The sequence below is a fragment of the Epinephelus lanceolatus genome, chromosome 14 (genome assembly GCF_041903045.1).
Source record: "Epinephelus lanceolatus isolate andai-2023 chromosome 14, ASM4190304v1, whole genome shotgun sequence".
Lineage (NCBI taxonomy): Eukaryota > Metazoa > Chordata > Actinopteri > Perciformes > Serranidae > Epinephelus > Epinephelus lanceolatus.
The window spans coordinates 29094571-29112240 of record NC_135747.1 but is presented as its reverse complement, the minus strand read 5'-3'; the positions used below and the strand labels follow the sequence as shown (position 1 = coordinate 29112240).

The 17670-nt window shown below is 44.8% G+C and overlaps 1 protein-coding gene and 1 long non-coding RNA gene across 6 annotated transcripts in view; one reads left to right on the top strand and one right to left on the bottom strand.

Moving 5' to 3' along the window:
* aff3 (AF4/FMR2 family, member 3) overlaps window positions 1-13330 on the top strand; it is a 28762-nt gene extending 15432 nt beyond the window's left edge. For 2 of the 4 annotated variants that reach the window (XM_033614638.2, XM_078174579.1), the window contains exons 7-19: window positions 1243-1277; window positions 3098-3287; window positions 6615-8618; window positions 8845-8972; window positions 9091-9247; window positions 9343-9446; window positions 9545-9608; window positions 10456-10592; window positions 10677-10748; window positions 10863-10956; window positions 11053-11102; window positions 11209-11414; window positions 12512-13330. In XM_033614638.2, coding sequence (XP_033470529.2) covers window positions 1243-1277; window positions 3098-3287; window positions 6615-8618; window positions 8845-8972; window positions 9091-9247; window positions 9343-9446; window positions 9545-9608; window positions 10456-10592; window positions 10677-10748; window positions 10863-10956; window positions 11053-11102; window positions 11209-11414; window positions 12512-12633 — 3363 coding nt within the window. In that variant the 3' untranslated portion in view covers window positions 12634-13330. Of the gene's footprint in view, window positions 1-1242; window positions 1278-3097; window positions 3288-3316; window positions 3452-6614; window positions 8619-8844; window positions 8973-9090; window positions 9248-9342; window positions 9447-9544; window positions 9609-10455; window positions 10593-10676; window positions 10749-10862; window positions 10957-11052; window positions 11107-11208; window positions 11415-12511 lie in introns of those variants that run through there. The other 2 variants (XM_033614647.2, XM_078174580.1) reach the window with 2 other exon arrangements.
* Window positions 1-17670, bottom strand: part of LOC117249201 (uncharacterized) — a 39135-nt gene that overhangs the window by 1435 nt on the left and 20030 nt on the right. The gene's annotated exons all lie outside the window — the stretch shown is intronic.

Here is a 17670-nt window from a genome sequence, read left to right as displayed (position 1 = left end):
TAAGCGGGATAATTTTGTGAAATAACTCCATACCATTTCATGTCTGGGTCATGCATCACTCTGTCACGACCACCCACTGTGCATTCTCCTTCTAATACAGAATTGTTTACTATTTCATTATTATTAATAAAGCCTGGTTAATGATAATAACATTAGTAAGATAAGATAAGATAAGATACGATAAGACAAGACATGATACAATAAGATATGATAAGATGTGGTAAGATAAGATGAGATGAGATGAGATAGGATGAGACAAGATAAGACACAATAAGATACGACAAGACAAGACACGATACAATAAGATACAATAAGATAAGATACAGGAGAAGATGAGATAAGATGAGACAAGATAAGACACAATAAGATACAATAAGACAAGATACGATAGGATAAGATACGTTAAGACAAGACAAGATACGACAAGGTACGATAGGATAAGATACGATAAGATATGGTAAGAAAAGACAAGATCTAGAATCTATATCAGCATCTCATCCTCACCTGTGTAGTTTTTTTTCTGGTTTTGTTGACTGCACTTTTCTTTGTTCGCTGTGATCATCTTAATTTTAAGTTTGTACAAGTTATATTAAGTTGATTCCTTTTCATTAATACATTTATTTGACGTATTTTTAGATCTGTTGTTAGCTGTCAGACAAGTTAACCAGGCCCAGCCTCAGCCTCTCTGTGACTTTTAGTTTGTTTCCTGCAGTCACTACATGATGTAACGTTGTTTTTCATATATGTACTACTGGATGATGCATGTTTTAGTTTTGTAAAATAGCTGTTTCTTATGTGCCAGATGTTTGGCATGACACCGAAATAATAACTAAGTAGGTTTGACCTCAGCTGGATTTATCTTCCTGCTATCGTACAGCCAGACAACGTGAGAAACCAGAAAGAGAAAGTGTAAGACAAAGCAAAACAGACCATGACTGGATTGTTTGGCAGCTCCTGCTGAACGATGCCTGTTTTCTGGTAGTGTTTAATGGTGTGCGCGCGTACACACCCACACACACACACACACGTACACACACACACACAGAGTCTGGCACAACCGCCACATAGTTAAGACTGTTTCTTGCTACCAGGGTACAAAATAACTTTTTTGTGTTTATTTTGTACCCTGCTTGCTACTAAAGATATTATGACAGCTGAGGTAACACACTGAGTGTAACAAGCTGTTTTCTGCACTGCTCCTGTGGATGATATCTCTCTGTTTTGTGTTTTGTGTCCCTGAAGGCAACTCATGAGTCAGCTTCCTGGGATGGACTCAGGTACTTGATTACAAATATCATGTGTGCATACTGCGGATATGGACTTTGGATGTTTGTCTGTTAACAAAAGTTAAAGGTGGGACAGGCAGAAATCTGAAAAGGCAAAATAAAATGAAAAAATTAAAATACACCCTCCTCCTGCAGCTCTGAGCCCCTCCTACCAGACGATGACGGGCATGTACACGGGTTTTATACAGTAACCCAGTGTTTCCCATACATTGATTTATTTTATCTTATTTCATGGTACAGCTGCACCACAAATGAGACAAGCATTACCTCTCTCCGTGACAGCCTACCAGCTCTGAACCGTAATTGGGAACACGCTGGCCTATTAACATTAAATTAGCTTGGCTCGTTATTAGCTGGTAACTAGATTCTAGCGATCGACCACTCTACAGAAGAAAGGATGGCGAGGCGTTTGGGTGCCGTTCACAACAATGCCTTTATTGCGGTCTTCATCACAAAACCATAAACATGACTTTCTCATGAGGTTGAAAAGCTCAGCTTGAGCTTATCTAGACACTTAATTCTGCTGACTAACATCTCTCTTTGCCGCCTGCCGTCTTCACCAAGACACCCCGAGAGAGCTGCTTCCCTCCACACACACGTAACACACAAAGCACACGTCACACCCTCACAGGTTACCCACAAGGCTACCGCCCTTAAAGCACAAGTCACTCCACAGTCCCTACGCCTCGACTGCTTCCCCAAGAGAAAAGACAGATCTCTTGTTGGTGACTCCAATGCAGCCAGCACAAACCCCCCAGCACTGGGTATCACAGCAGGCTGGCAGCCAGTGGTAGCACTGGGTCTAAACTGGGTAACAGCAGCAACAGAAAGTTTGTGGTCAGGAGTTGGGGCTGTCCAGTCTCCTGTAGCTGGGGTCTGTCTCCGGAGCAGCCAATCTCCTCCTTGTGAGGTGGTCTGTAGCTGCGAGGAGTAAGGCGGACACACTGTAATTTGAGGCTCTTGCTAACGTTAGCTACATAGAAGTGAACCTGAAGCTGCAGCAGTGAGCCTTTGGCTGCAGGTAGTAGAAGGCTAAACTCTTAGCAACATTTTTTATCCATCTCTGAAATGCTTTGCTGATAATGATGTGTTTTTTTCTTTTATTGTCTGACTCTCTTTTAGACTTTCAGACAGTAGAGTTGTCTTGCTTTGGTCTGAATCAGGGACTCATTTTGTTATAAAGTTGCATAATTGTCTAGAGTTGGTTCGTGTTCTCACGGCAGCATTTACAAGCAGACTAGATCAAATGCCTTGTGCGAGAAAGCTGCTCTTGATTGGTCAGAATTTCCATGTGGGAAAAATCCTGGAAGTAAACAAAACGTTGAAGAAGAGTACACTTGCAAGATAAATGTGACACTTTCTAATGTCACAATGGAGGGACAACTACGCAGGTTGATTGCTGTGTTCACACCTGCCCAAACAAACCACACTCAGGGAGCAAACAAACTTGAGTTCAATTGAACCGAACCAAAGTCAATAGGAATACCATCTCTCTAAAACGATCTGTGATTGGTCAAAGTCTTCTGTCAAGGGCTAGATTTTCTAAAGCCTGGAAACAGAGCCAAGAGGAGGTGTGGAAGTCTAGCTTTCTCTCAGTCCACTCGAACTACAATATGCTCAAAGTTTATTATGGAAATTTTGCCCAACGACACCAAAATTTAACTGCCTACCTCAGCTTTATAATGTGTGAATAACAACAACATCTGTCTGCCTTTGAATGTGCGTGTCTATGTATGTGTGTGTATGTGCTCAACTGGGTTGTGTTCGTATGCTGACCCCTCTCTGATGTTTGTGTGTGTGTTGACTGACAGCCTGTCAGCACAGCGAGCGCACACACATGGCAGGCGGGTGAGACATTCCAGCTCGGACTCCTCGGGCTCCGACTCCTCCGCCGAGTCAGGCAGCAGCAGCCTTCACTCCCGGAGCCCCAGCCGGAGCCCAGACGCTCACCCCGATCCTGCGTCGCCTGCCACTGCGCCCCCCCACTGCAACAGCAAGGAGGTACCAACACTGAGCCACAACCTCCTATCTCCTCTTCTCCATGCCTCGTCTGTCTGTCTCTTCCTCTGGTTGTGTGCCCTCAGGGGTGAAGTCTCTACAGGGAGTGGTGGCCTCGAGGCAGTTGACAGCAGGTGTGGGGAGGGACAGAGGAATGAGGAATGCGTGTGAGTTGGAGAGGAGGAGGAGGAGGAGGAGGAGGAGGAGGAGGGGCAGAGGTAGCTTTGGGAATTAGTGCCTGGGTGTCATGTCAACAAGCCCAGTCTTAAAGAGGAAAGCCCTTGGGAGGTGGAAGTCACCAAGACTGGAGGTTGTGTTGACATCAGCGACTAGAGTTACCTTTGCCTTCAAAACAACAGTGCACACAGAGAATGTGGACTACTTGCATATCATTATCTTAGACAAATAATGAATGGTGAATGGGCGACTTAGTGCTGAGGTGTAGAGGTATGACGGCCGCTCGGAGGTGTGGGGCATTGTGGGGGTTGAGATGTGTGCTATGTGGGGAATGAAGGGGAAACCTGCTCCTCTTTTATGAATGGAAGGCCCTGTACGACATAGAGGACTGTATTACTAAACACGCACTACATCGGGCCCCTATGGAGGGAGAGGGAGTGGAGTGTGTGTTTGGGGTTGGGGTTGGGGTTGGGGGGGGGGGGGGGGGGGGGGGGTGCACGCCATGTGTTTTTCATTTACATAGACTGTTTAAATGTCTCCCAAGGAAGAGATGGGGGTTGGCGTTATGGAAGCAGCGAATCTGGAGTTCCAGGTAGTGAGAGAAAGAGGGAGGGACAGAAGAGAAGGAGGGAGGGCAGTTGAGACGGTACAAGAGATGCAGTGTCTTCTCTGGAAAGAGGGCGAGGGATGTGGGGAGGGGGGGGTCACTGTTTGACTTGAGGAGTAGAGGTTTAATTTAGTTCCTGGTCAGCGACGGGAGAAAAGAGGGAACGCCAGGGAGAGAAAGGAGTTTGCTCTCCAGATGTGAGTATCCTCTTTGGGCTTATTTTTTTTACGTTTAAGTAGAAACGCCTGCTTTCTCTTGTGTTCGTCTCATTTTTGGTTACCAAGCCAGTTGTTAAGTAAACAGTAAGTGAGTCATTTGGCATAATTGGATGGGGGTTGAGCTACTGTAAGCACAGATGTGCACTGTGGGACGAGAAAGGAGGTTATAGTGTCAGTAGGAATTTTTAGTTAAAGAAAACTTTTTGAGCATGAGTCATAAAATCAGTCTTGTGTTTTTGGAGTTGTTTTAATGAGAGCTGAGTCAGTGAGGTATTTAAGTGCATGTTGTGTATTTTAAATGATCCTGGTGCAGTGTGAGACTGATGTTATATGTGCCATTCCTCACATGGTTAAATGCGTCTGCTTGCACCTTGTCATCTCTTTACTAGTAAAGACAATGATGTGTGTACAGTGATGGAATTTGATGTACAGTTTTATGTACTTGTACTTTCCTTGAGTATTTCCTTTTTCTGCTGCTTCACACTTCTACTTCAACACTTTTGTGTGTATATTTTTAGAGCAGGGATGGCCAAACTACGGCCCGCGGGCCAATCGTGGCCTGCTGCCTGTTTGTAAATGGCCCACGGCAAATTTTTAAAAACAAACTAATAGCCAAGTTTAAACATGATGTCACTGTCATCTTAAACAACTAGGCTACTACTAACAAGTCCTGCCAATGCACTTTTTAATTTAAACACTAGCTTTTGCTACTTCACCCACCAGGGGTTGGCAACCTTAACTATTAAAAGAGCCGTTACTGACCAAAAACAGAAAAAAGAAAATCTGTCTGGAGCCGCAGAACAAATTTAAATGAGGGTAACAGCCTGTTAAATCTAAATTAGCCCATCAACATTACAAACAGGTCAAAATAAGCATTCATTTATATGATTTACTACAAGGTGGCTACTCTGCAATGGGCTCTCTATCTTTTTTGGATTTTAAAACCATAGCTAGCCTTGTGAGGAAGACTCCAGTGGAGTGTGCTGCAGAGTCGCAGGTTTCCTACCCCTGTCACCTAAAATAATTGATTACTAGTTGAGAAAAACATTTACCTCAGTAAACATGGTGTCAAACCTGAAAAGATGGATAGAGAAATTCTTTTTGTAATATGATGGCACACCAATAATCTACTGTAATGTCAGACGTTAAACTGTTTGGTAGTGTTGCATAGTAATTTTGATAGAAAATGATTTTTTCTATGGCAAAAATAGAAACGTGGATTATCTTGCTGTGTAACTGGTTGAAAACTATGTTTTTACTGCTGTTTGGCCAATGATATATTATATATATTATATATTATTATATTTTTCTGTATATATGTCAAATTTGGCTACCCCTGAGCTTAGGAGCGTTTCTTAAACCATCAGGAAAACACAGGTCGGGCACTAAGTGTTACTCTTGTACCTACTCTGTGTCAACTTTAAGGGTACGGAGGCAGGTTGCATCTGAAGATGCTAAGTGACCATAACCACCACTGTATCTTACCAGAAATCCTGAGTTTGGGGCTGATGTTTATCAGTCTAGATTGTTTTGGAGTGAGTTACAGAGTGATATCACCTTAGAGATGTCTGCCTTCTCTTCAGTATAATGGAACTAGACAGCACTCTTTTGGTGCTTAAAGCGCCATAAAAATACATTTGAAAAACTCAAATGTTACCGGTTACTCAAGTTAATCCAGAGACCTTTTTGTGAGACCAGACCTTGTGGTTCGGTAAAAAGAACTATTTTCTTTGTACAAAACGACACCCACCAACTGTATCACCGCGAGGAAAAGCATGCATCTACTGCCAGTTCACCTAGCACCACTGAGCTAGCTAAGAGCTCAGCTGAGGAGTTCATATCTTGAACTGTCAAAAGAACGAGCCTCTTGTACATGAGTTGCTGCACGCTCCCTTCTGTGCGGTGATACGGTTGGTGGATGTAGTTCGGTAGAAAGAAAATAGTCTCCACATGAAACTGCTCACAACAAGGTCTGTGGATTATCTTGAGTAACCAGGTCATGATTTCTGGAAAGAGACATTGCTGTAGAGTTTTTTAAATGTATCTTTTGGCGCGTTGAGTACCACAAGCTGAGTGCCATCTAGTTCCATTATATTAGAAAGAAGGCAGACATCTCTATGGCTGATATCTCCAACACTGCAACTCACACTGAAACAATCTAGTCTGATATATTAAGAGGAAAAATATGTGTTTTTGATTAGGGGTTGAACTGTCCCTTTAAGAAAAAGTTCAACCTGGCCTTCCCCCACCACTGTACCTGCATGTGTGAAGCTTCACTAATAAAGGACTGATATTTGATATTTGTTTCTCTCTCTGTGTTTTCTCAAGCCTGATCACCCCTCTGCGACCCAGTGGCAGTTGGATAAATGGCTGCAGAAGCCCCGCAAAAAATCTGCCAGCAGTGACCAGGATCCCTCCCAGAGCTTTCCAGGACGCCCTCCCTCTCCCCACACACAGAGAGCGCCATCTCCAGCCAGGTCCTGGGACAGCAATCAGGAATACAGCCCAAGTCAAAGCCCTATCCCGAGCCCACAGTTCAATTACAGCCACAACAGCCCCCTCCCTAGCCCTGGTTATAGCTACTGCCCTAGCCCCAGCCCATTCCCCAGCACCTGCCCCAGTCCTAGCCCAAGCCCGAGGCGCAGCCCTATCCTCAGTCCAGTTCCAAGTGTTTGCCCAAGTCCGTGTGGCAGCCCGAGAGCCAGCCGTAGCCCTAGTCCAATACCTAGAGACCCTCCAAGAAGCCCCAGTCCAAGCCTACCTGCTCCTTCCAGGGTTCGGCACCACCCTGAGGTTCAGACAACACAACCTAGTCTAGCAACTAACCCCCACAGGACAAAACACAGGTCATGGATTACCCCACTGCCTAACAGCGACACTCAGAGCAGGCCTACAAATAGCGCTCATCCTCAGCCACCTCATCAGCACAGACCCAAGACTCGACCCACACACGACCAAGACCAAAGCAAACCCAAGAACTCTGCTGTTTTAAACTCTAACCAGAGTCACAGCCACAAATCTAGACCCAAGCCTACCTTTCAGCCGAGTTCTAAACAGCCCTCCGAGACCCCCAAACCCAAACACACATCGCATATTGAGCAAATCCAGAGTAGTAGATCCAACCACAACTCCAACCACAAGCGCAGGCTTACGTTTCAGTCCAGCTCACAGCAAAGCCCCACACGAGCAAGGCACTTAGCTCCCACTGCTCGTGAAACCAACTCTGGTCATAGTTCTCATTCCCAATCTCCCTCTAAACCTGTTACTAATCCTAACACTGGGTTGAACTCTAGATCTAACCCTAGCTTAAAACCCAGGGCCAAGCCTTCGGAGGCTGCAGCCCCAACTCCTGTGCATGTTAACCATACAAAAAAGCCACAGAAGAAACCCCAGTTTAAGGAGCAGGAGGTGGAACGCAGAGGAGATCATCTGAGTCAAGCTGACGGGAGAAAACACGAGAGGAAAGAGGACAGGCATCGGGAGAAACAACAAGGGAAACAGGAGAGAAAGGAAGACAGGAGGCTGGCGGAGGAGCAGCTACTGAGACGTCCCTGGATCCAGAGTTCTGCGGAAGAAGAGGAGGAGGAGGAAGAGGAGGAGGGAGAGATAGAGAGGCAGAGACAGAGAGAGGAGACAGCAAGAGGGGAAAGCAGGAGGAGGAGGGAGCAGCAGCACAGACTCGAATGGCAAACAGTGCAGGCCAAGCAGAGACTGCCCACCAACACCGAGCAACACCGCCTGCAAGACGACTCACACCACCAGGGGAGGACAAAGAAGGCAGGGAGGAGTGAGGAGGAAAGAGAGCTACAGCGAGACCCGTCACCTCCTCTGTCACGTTCCCCAACTCCTCACAAACCATCCTCCTCCTCACCCTCCACCTCTTCCTCTTCAGACTCAGACTCAGAATCTGAATACCAGGCTCCGGTCACCAAAGTTCCAGCAGACTCTACCTCTCACAAGAGACTCCCCAGGAGAGGGCAACCAGGCCCAGGGAGGTCTGATGCCAACAGACCGAAGGCGGTCTACCCAAGAGGACCCGTTTCAGGTAACCCCAGTGAGATCCAGCAGAGTGAGGGGAAGCAAAAACTCTACACCCTGGTCCCGTTTGGTCGAGGTGAAAAAGCCACAGCGCCTTCCCAGCGAGGACTTCGAAATCTGGTGGTGCAAATAGACCTCTGTCTTCTCAAGAGGGTCCCGGACAGCACTACTAGTTCCCCTGTTAAAAAACCCTCCTCTTCTTCCTCTTCATCAAACAAGGACAAGCAAAAAGAGGCTATGAAACACCTGTACGTCCCAGAGACTGTGACTAAAGACGGCAAAAGGAAACGCAAGGTAAACAACATATATATTCACTTTTCTTCCCTGTTTAATTTTATGTGTATTGGCATTGTTTTAAAGGTCCAGTGTGTTGGATTTAGAGGATTGTGCTGGCAGAAATATAATATAATATAATAAGTATGTTTTCTTTAGTGCATAATCACCTGAAAATAAGAATTGTTGTGTTATCGTTACCTTAGAACACATTGATTCATCAATATGTGTGTTTGTTTGTGACCAGTTGGAGAATGGTGTGTCGCACAGAGAGAGCAAGAGGAGTATTCCTTATGCACCTGACCCCTCAGGCCGCACGGAAGCTTCATCTCACACAGCTGAGCAGAACTTTGTGATAGAGACCACACACAATGGGTAAAAAAAGACACCATTTTATGTCACACGTGCCATCACACATCTGTGACAAGTGTTTTTATACTCGCACAAACCATATGATGTGTGTCTGTGTCAATGTACATGTGTGTACTTGCAGATACTTGGAGGAGTACTTGGACAGCAAGAGACCATTGTCTCCGCTGTCCCCGCTGTCCAACAGCCCTGAGTCCACCAAGCCACCCCCTAAAACGAAGACCTCAGAGCAGCATCACATCCACAAGAACAGAGACAAGAATAGAGACTCTGCTGTGAAGGTGATACAAAAAAAAATACTTTCTAGATAATTCCAGCTCCATTCCTCTCAGTTTTTTGGATGATTTCATCTCTTTTTCTTCACCTGTGCTCTCAGCCCAAGATGGAGGTGGAGTGTGTAAAAGTGTCCAGACAGCCCCAACCACCATCTGAGTCCTGGGGCCCTGCAGGACACAGAGGGACTGTGCCAAACCATGAAACGTGAGCCGACATTGTTTTATGTTTGTTAGATACAGACTCACCAGACACCTGTCTGTGACTGCATTGCACTTATTCTTCTGTGTTTCTGTCCATCTTAGCCCGCACCATGCTGAGTACTACTTACACGAAGCTAAAAGGATGAAGCATCGTGCAGATGCAATGGTGAGTTCTTCATTTTTGTCTGAATATAAATTATAAACAGTGAAGCAAAACTGGGATGTTGTACAGTCACCGGAGAAATGCTTTGACATTTAAGGGGAAATATGATTTGCTTGCTGTGTAGACATTGTATTTAAAGCCTACAACATTTTTGACCACTAGATGGCAGTGTGGGTTTCCATAAGGTAACAGTGGTCACAGGAGGTAGTGTTTAGGTTTTTAAGGTCATGGGAGTCTTTTTGAGGACAGCTGCAAGAACATATGGTTCTTACTGTAAGCATTTGCTAAGCATGGCACGGCATTAACAGCAAATTAATTTGGATCACTTCACATCCAGTCATCAAGGTAATCTTTCTGTCTTTATCATAGTAGTGCAGTAAATGGGAACATCATCACCCAGAGATACTTAGTTGTTTTGGACATTCACTCATTTAACAGGATCCACATCAAGAACAGTTTTCCACCTATGGAAGCAGCTGTATTGGAACATCTAAGTCTAATTTAGTACTGTCTCCTCAGAATTTAAAATATCTTCCCAGGGAGAAACCAAAGTTCAAACCTAATATTTCCACTGCGCTGCCCACTACCCGGTCTAACATAGGGTAGGGCAGCAGACTTAACATGTGTGAATGAAGAAGAAGAGAAGAGCGGAGCCCCTCAGTTGTTAGAAAGCGCCTTGCGTGACAAAGGGTTACCTCTTTTAAGACTTAACACATCCTGGACAAATCCCCCAGAGCTGCAGACCTTCTTAGCCAATACCTGCTTGATTTTATCGCCTAACACTAAAATATTTAAGTATTCCCGTAACGTTTACTCCAATCTTTGCCTGTGTTTGATGTCTTATTTCCAGGTGGACAAGCTTGGCAAGGCTGTGAATTACGTTGACGCTGCTCTCTCCTTCATGGAGTGTGGGAAAGCGATGGAGGAAGGGCCTCTGGAGGCCAAGTCTCCGTATACCATGTACTCAGAGACAGTGGAGCTCATTAGGTGAGTTGCACAAAACAGATACAAGCCAAACAGACACATATACACGAGCTGCAGCTTCCATTGTTAACAGTCCTGTGTCTTAAGGTACGCAATGAGGCTCAAGAGCCACTCTGGCCCTGGAGCGAGACAGGAAGACAAACAGCTGGCGGTTCTGTGGTGCGTATGTCATTTCCTCTGTTTATGCCACATCTATCATCGCGCTGAAGGACCTAGATTTTGAGGATGATTTGTGGTCCCTCTGAGTGTTTTTAACTTTTGTGCTGTCCACAGTTTCCGATGCCTTGCCCTCCTTTACTGGCAAATGTTTCGTCTAAAGAAGGACCATGCACTGAAATACTCCAAAGTTCTGCTCGACTACTTCAAGGTATATCTAAAAATAATAAGTCTAAGGTACCATTTACATCCGTAGAATGTAAACATTTGGGTTTGATTTCCTGCCTTGTTTATGGTGTCATCACAGAGTTCTCCCAAAGTGCCTTCTACACCACCCTGTTGGAGTGACTCTGGGAAGTAGGTGGATAGTGACTTTATATTCCAAGGTCTCTGTTTCATTAATTTTCATGTATTCCAGTCACTGATCACCACCACTCTGCTGCACGTGTGTTTTCACCTCCAGGAGTGCTGGAGGACCCCCGTCTTCACTCTCACCCAATGCAAAACACCCCAGCCGGGGTTCACACGGGGGCAGCACCTTCCCTTCTCTCATAAGCATTCCTCAACGCATCCACCAGATGGCAGCAAATCACCTGAACATCACCAATAGTGTCCTGTACAGCTTTGAATACTGGGAGGTGGCAGACAACCTTGCAAAGGAGAATAAAGGTAGACAGGGGCTTCTAATGCATGAGATTTGTGTACATAAAAATAAGACAGATATCTTTGTCATCCCAACTGATCTTTGCTGTGTATTCACCCCCCCCCCCCCCCCCCCCCCCCACTTCTCATAGCAGATGGATTCCTGAAGTACTGCAGTGCATGAGGCTCAAGTAGATCAGTTTTTCTCTGAAGGGATTCCTTAAGACGTTTTCTTTTGTTTTGTTGTTTTGTTAGTTAGTTAGTGTTACTTAGTTAGTCAGTTAGTTCATTAGTTAGTTAGGTCTATCTGTTGTTGTCACTTGGCATGGTTTCATGGTTTTGTCTTTGTCCTGGTGTGTCCTACCTGTGTGTGAGTGTCTCTCTTGGGTGGGTAGGAGGGATCCAACCTTCCGGAAGGTAGGCAGGAGTGAGATCCAGAGGGATGGACAGGAGTGATAGGGGGTTGTTATAGGCATCACAGAACCCTGTTTCTTTCACTGTTTTCATGAATACTGTCTACTTCTGTGCAGAACCCAATGGACACACTTAATGACAAGCAACTGATATTGCACTTTAAATTTTACCAGAAGTCACTTTTTGATTGTGACCATCCAGTTTTGGATTACTCAACTTTCCAAAGCTGCGCTCTTCCAGCCCCTTTACAATTAATGATTGCTCTGCAGTCTTATGTAACGTCTTTCCAGTCAGTTATTGGCAAGGTATTTCATGTCAGTGTTATACTTAAGGACCAAACTTAAGGTGCTTTGTTCAACTGGCCCATGGATCTTAAGATGTCAGGTAGAAAGGTGAGCACACATTAGCAGGTGCTGGGCTAGCAAGCTGGAGCACAGCACAGCACAGGAGAAACACTGGTTTGTAACATGAAACTTCTTTATTCTGTGTTTCTACTGGTTTTAATCACTGGGTTTTACAGAGGAGGAGACCTCTGTGGATAATTCGACTCTTGGTAAAAACCTCCTGAACAAAGAACACTGAAATAATTCTAACCAGGAGAAGCTTCAACTGGTTGCAATCTTCTATTCTCACTGCTAGATGCCACTAAATCCCCTGAAATCTTATATACACTGTATCTTTAAGAGCACTGTCTTCCTTTTTCATTACAGAGTTCTTCAACTACTTGAACACTCTCTCTGGGCCATTGACTCTTCACAGTAGCATTGCTCACGTTGTCCAATACACTAGACAGGCTCTTCAGTGGATACGCATTAGTGCCAAACTTAACTAACAAAGAGAGGATTTACTGTAACCTGCCCACTGGATCTCCAGGCCTCATTTGGAGGAGACAAAACTCTGGATCTCTATGCAGCTGACAGGACAGCACTAATATCTCCTGAGCTGTGGAGGAAATCCCACGGAGCCTGATCATCCTCATAGGATGCTGGGGTGCTTTACTGTGTGCGAAGCTTTCTGAAGGAGCGATCCGTTAACTTCTCACAGATGAACTGCCTTCCTCCACCTCATTGGATTCATCTGAACAGTCATGTGTGCTATGGATGTGAAGTCTATGATCATTTGCCAAATGTCCCACAGTGACAGAAACAGGACTCTCATACTGTTGTATGTGCAATTTCACATGTGAATCCTTTTTCGCAATTATCCAGTGGACTGTTTGTCTGGGGCCAAAACAGGAGAAGATGACCAATTCAATTGTAAACCACTTTCTCCAAAGTCGGAAACATTTCTGAATCTTTTTCTAATGAAGGTTTTAAAGGTTTTGAATCTCTGATGTTTCTACTTTTATGTGTTTTTACTGTGCAATATCTGTTTTTGAGAAAAAAGAGAACAAAGCCCAGTGAAAAAATGATGTTGGTGAGTCTAGTTGCCAACATTCAAGGTCCCTTTTATGCAAAGTGTATTTCTGTCCCTGTTTTGAGTGTGGGATGATGTAATTTAATGAATAATGAAGTTGAAGAGGTCACTCACTTCTTGTTACGTGTTCTGTCTTGGGTCTGGTTCTGCATTTTTAATTTCGAGTTCATTACAGCACAAGTGGCACAGGTAACACAGCATCACTATAGAGGTAACAATCTCTAATGCAGGTTATTTTTCAGGTTTTAAATGAAGGATTACACGTCATCTACGGGTCAAGACATTCTTCAAATCATCAGCCTATTAAACCCATTAAAAAAAATCAGGGTGTTTTGTTTAATCCTGTGAAAGGGTTAACCTGACAATCAAATTGAATTGCTGTTTTACTTTTATTCTTTTTTAAGTATTTGAATTGCTCAACAAATAAAAGACGTGGGCACTGATTCAGAGCTATGAAGGTGTCACTTAAATTAACACATGCCAACCAGGAAGAGACTCAAAATGACCATAAAGAGATGCAAAGAGACACAAATTTATTACAGACTGTTGAACCTCAGATTCAGGAGGAGCAATGCGGATTCCGTCCTGGCCCTGGAACAGTGGACTAGCTATTTACCCTTGTGAGGCTGCTGGAGGGGTCATGGGAATTTGCCCATCCAGTCTACATCTGCTTTGTGGAATTGGAGAAGGCTTACGACTGCATCCCTCGAGGAGTCTTGTGGGGGGCACTGCAGGATTACGGGGTACCTGGCTTGCTGCTACGAGCCATCCGGTCCCTGTATGACCAAAGTGAAAGCTGCGTCCACATACTCAGCGTAAAGACAAACATGTTCTCAGTGGGTGTTGGCCTCAGCCAGGGTTGTCCATGGTCACTGATCCTGTTTGTGATATTCATGGACAGGATCTCGAGGCACAACCGGGGGGAGGAAGGGGTCCGGTTTGGAGACCTCAGAATTGCATCTCTGCTTTTTGCAGATGATGTGGTTCTGTTGGCTTCATCACACCGTGACCTCTAGCAGGGACTGGGGCGGTTTGCAGAGTGTGAAGCAGTCGGGATGAGAGTCAGCACCTCCAAATCTGAGGCCATGGTTCTCTGCTGGAAAAGGGTGGATTGCCCCCTCTGGGTTGGGGGAGAGTTACTGCCACAAGCAAAGGAGTTCATGTACCTTGAGGTCTTGTTCATGAGTGAGGGCAGAATGGAGCGTGAGATGGATCAGCGGTTTGGTGGCAGTGATGTGGGCACTGCGCCAGACCGTTGTGGTCAGTTCTGGTGGTTCGGGAATCTGACCAGGATGCCTCCTGGGCGGCTATTGTTAGAGTTGTTCCGGTCCCCCAGAAGGAGCTGGAAAGCGTTGCTGGAGAGAGGGATGTCTGGGGTGCTTTGCTAGGCAGATGTAAGTGGATAGATGGGGCAACACAAACACAAAGACACAAACAATGGCTGAATTTGAAGGATGCTATGTCATCAAATCCCCCCAAAGGACTGTTCCAATGTCAAGGATCCTTCCAATTCTATCAAGGACAGAGTCCTTCATTCAGAGAATTTTCAAGGCAGAGCTCAGCAGGATATGGATAAATATGTATTTTACTTGGACTAATATCTGCAGGAGTTTTAATCACACAAGCATTAAAAAAATAATGACAGACACCTCATATTTTACACTTTCCAATGTGCCCACTGCCAAATAATGAGCTTCTTAAAATACCATGGATTAAATAAAGGGGTTTAAATCAGTCATTTACAGCAGTGATGGAGCACTAAGGGTCCACACACCCTGCTACATTTGTTCAAATTGTACAGCAGCATTAGAGAGTGCCAGAATTATGGTGGTACCCTGAAATGCCCTCAGCCTACTGAGGGTCACCTGGGGACACTTGTTAGTCTGTGCCAGAGTGTGCTCACTGAATGCAAGGGAGGACTCTTGTCTGCCTCTGTGGCATCCTTCCAAGAAGGGATCCTTGACTTTGAGAAACACCTCTGGTCTCCATGCACAAACTATTAATAATAATAATAACCCCTCAATGTGTGGAGGAAACTCCTGAGCATCCCACTGAATATCCTGCTCTTATCATATTGTTGGCAAATCATGCATGTGTTAATGTAGAAGAGGATCCTATACAGGTTATTTCAGTTGATCACTGACACACACTCTCTCTCACACACACACACACACACTAGTGACGTGAGTGACTGTGTGACTCAGACTCATCAGTCGGTCCAGTTGTGCAGAGACCACCCTCTGTCTCTGAGCACACACTCCTCACACATCCATCAATCACTCTCTGACTCTCCATCACTGCAACTACACTTCCTGCTGCTGCACCGACACAGGAGTCGCGCATGAAACTTCAGCATCCGATGTCTGGTACCATAGCAACAGAGAACAACCAATAAGGGGGGCTCTTCGGGACACGACAAGCCTTGGGTCAATGTGGCATCAAAATCCGGTTTATTGCCACGTCGGTTTTTGACGTATGGGGACATAAATAGCACAGAAAAAAATAAAATAATAAAATATTAATTATTAAATGAAAGAGCTAGAAGGGAATTTTTAATAAATACAAATAAATTGTCCGCCTGACCTTATTTCACTCCTAACACACACACACACACACACGTGCTATTTTAAGGTATTTTTAGACGAATATATGGTTATTATGGTCTCAATGTGAGGCTGCCGGAGCGGACCGTGCATGTTCACAGCCTGCCGTGACGCCGCTGGCTCGTTCAATCCGCACGTGCCTCTGCGTCACGGCCGTTAGTGCCCGTGTGCCGGGCCGTCTGAGGACAGCCGTACTCCGAGCCAGACAGCACAAAAAAATCCTAGACGAGGCTTTTGATCGACTGTCTACCGCAGGAGAGCGGGCGGTGTGGGCGCCCCGTGGGCACCAACCCTCCTGATTTAATCCACGTCTGTTTAAAAAGGTGAACAATCTGCCAGAGAGCGATAACCGACGGTTTAACGGCTGCATCAAACAGCTTCACAACCAACCGGCTCTGATGTGAACGTCGAGCCCGATGAGTAAAATCGGTGTGAAAGTGTCAGAGTGGGCGGTGTGAAAACTGTACAAAGCTTCCCAGGAGCTGTTCCACAGTCATTTCAGGTGACATGTACTCAGCTGCCCGCATAGTGGCAGCATTACAGCACAACTTAATGCTAAAAACAAGAAGCCGGGGACGAGCTGGGTCAAGCTAGCTAATGTATGCTACAAGCTAACCGGAAGTTGGGCGTATAGTTACTTGAAAATAAAATACTTTTTAATTTACAAGACAAAATATAAGTTACTGAACTTGACTACCCAATTGTCAATGGTCAGACTAAACTATAGGCTATGTTCAAAAACACAAATTACATGAATTGTTTTTTCCCAAAGTATTATTTCAAACACAAGACCATCACACTGTAAACATAGGACAGTTCAAGTTCAGTATAATGAGGTCTTACTGGTATTATTGTAGAAACAGCACCATATAGACCAGAGCTGTCAAACATACGCCCCATGGACCAGAACTGGCCCGTCAAAGGGTCCAATCCGGTCCACTAGATGACTAGACTAAGGGTGTTTTCACATATAGTCCTTTTAAAACTAACCAAACTCAGTCCTCGTAGTGTGTTTTCACTCTTGGTCCTTTCAGCCCTCTAAACAGACTCAGAGCGGTCACTCAGCATTTTTTGCGCATAATTGAACACTCCAAGAGAACTCAGACTCCTCTGAAGCAAACCGAACTCAGACCACAGATGAGCAAGTGTCTAGACTCAGTTTCTACATCACAAGAAGTCAGGGCCGTTAATATCTAGCTATCTAACATTTGCGGGGCCAATTTTCACGTTCACTGGGGGTCTGGGGGGACTTATAAGCTAACCTGACCATTTTAGAGCATTTTGAAACAAAAATCTTAGATCAGAGGTTCTGTAAGTTTTTATGGCTGAGTGCCATTTTAGGGAGCCTGCGTATGATTGAGGGCCACACACACCATGACTTTTTAAAAACAGAACATTGTTGCATTGCAACAACATTGCAAAATTACCCACCTATCAGCCAAAAAGCCATTGGAATATGTAGGACAGCATACCCACTTCCTCCTCGGTAACCTACCCATCTACGTAGGAGTACACCCACCTCATCAACTACCACAACACCACTGATAACATCTCTTTTGATTTATCTCATATCCAAGCTGTGTGCCAGCTATCTTCAGTAGGCTCAGTGCAGACTGGCTAGGATTAGAATCAAAAATATTTTATTGATCCCTGGCAAGGAAACTATAAATAAATGAATATATTTTCCTTGATCCCTAGGGGGAAATTGTAATTTGTTACAGTAGCTCTGATGTAAAGCATGGAGACTTATAGAAGTAGAAATAAATGCAAAGTATGTAAAAATATAAATATAAAATATGTGCAATATACTACAATGTTAACACTAGTATATAAAATATTAAATATAATTT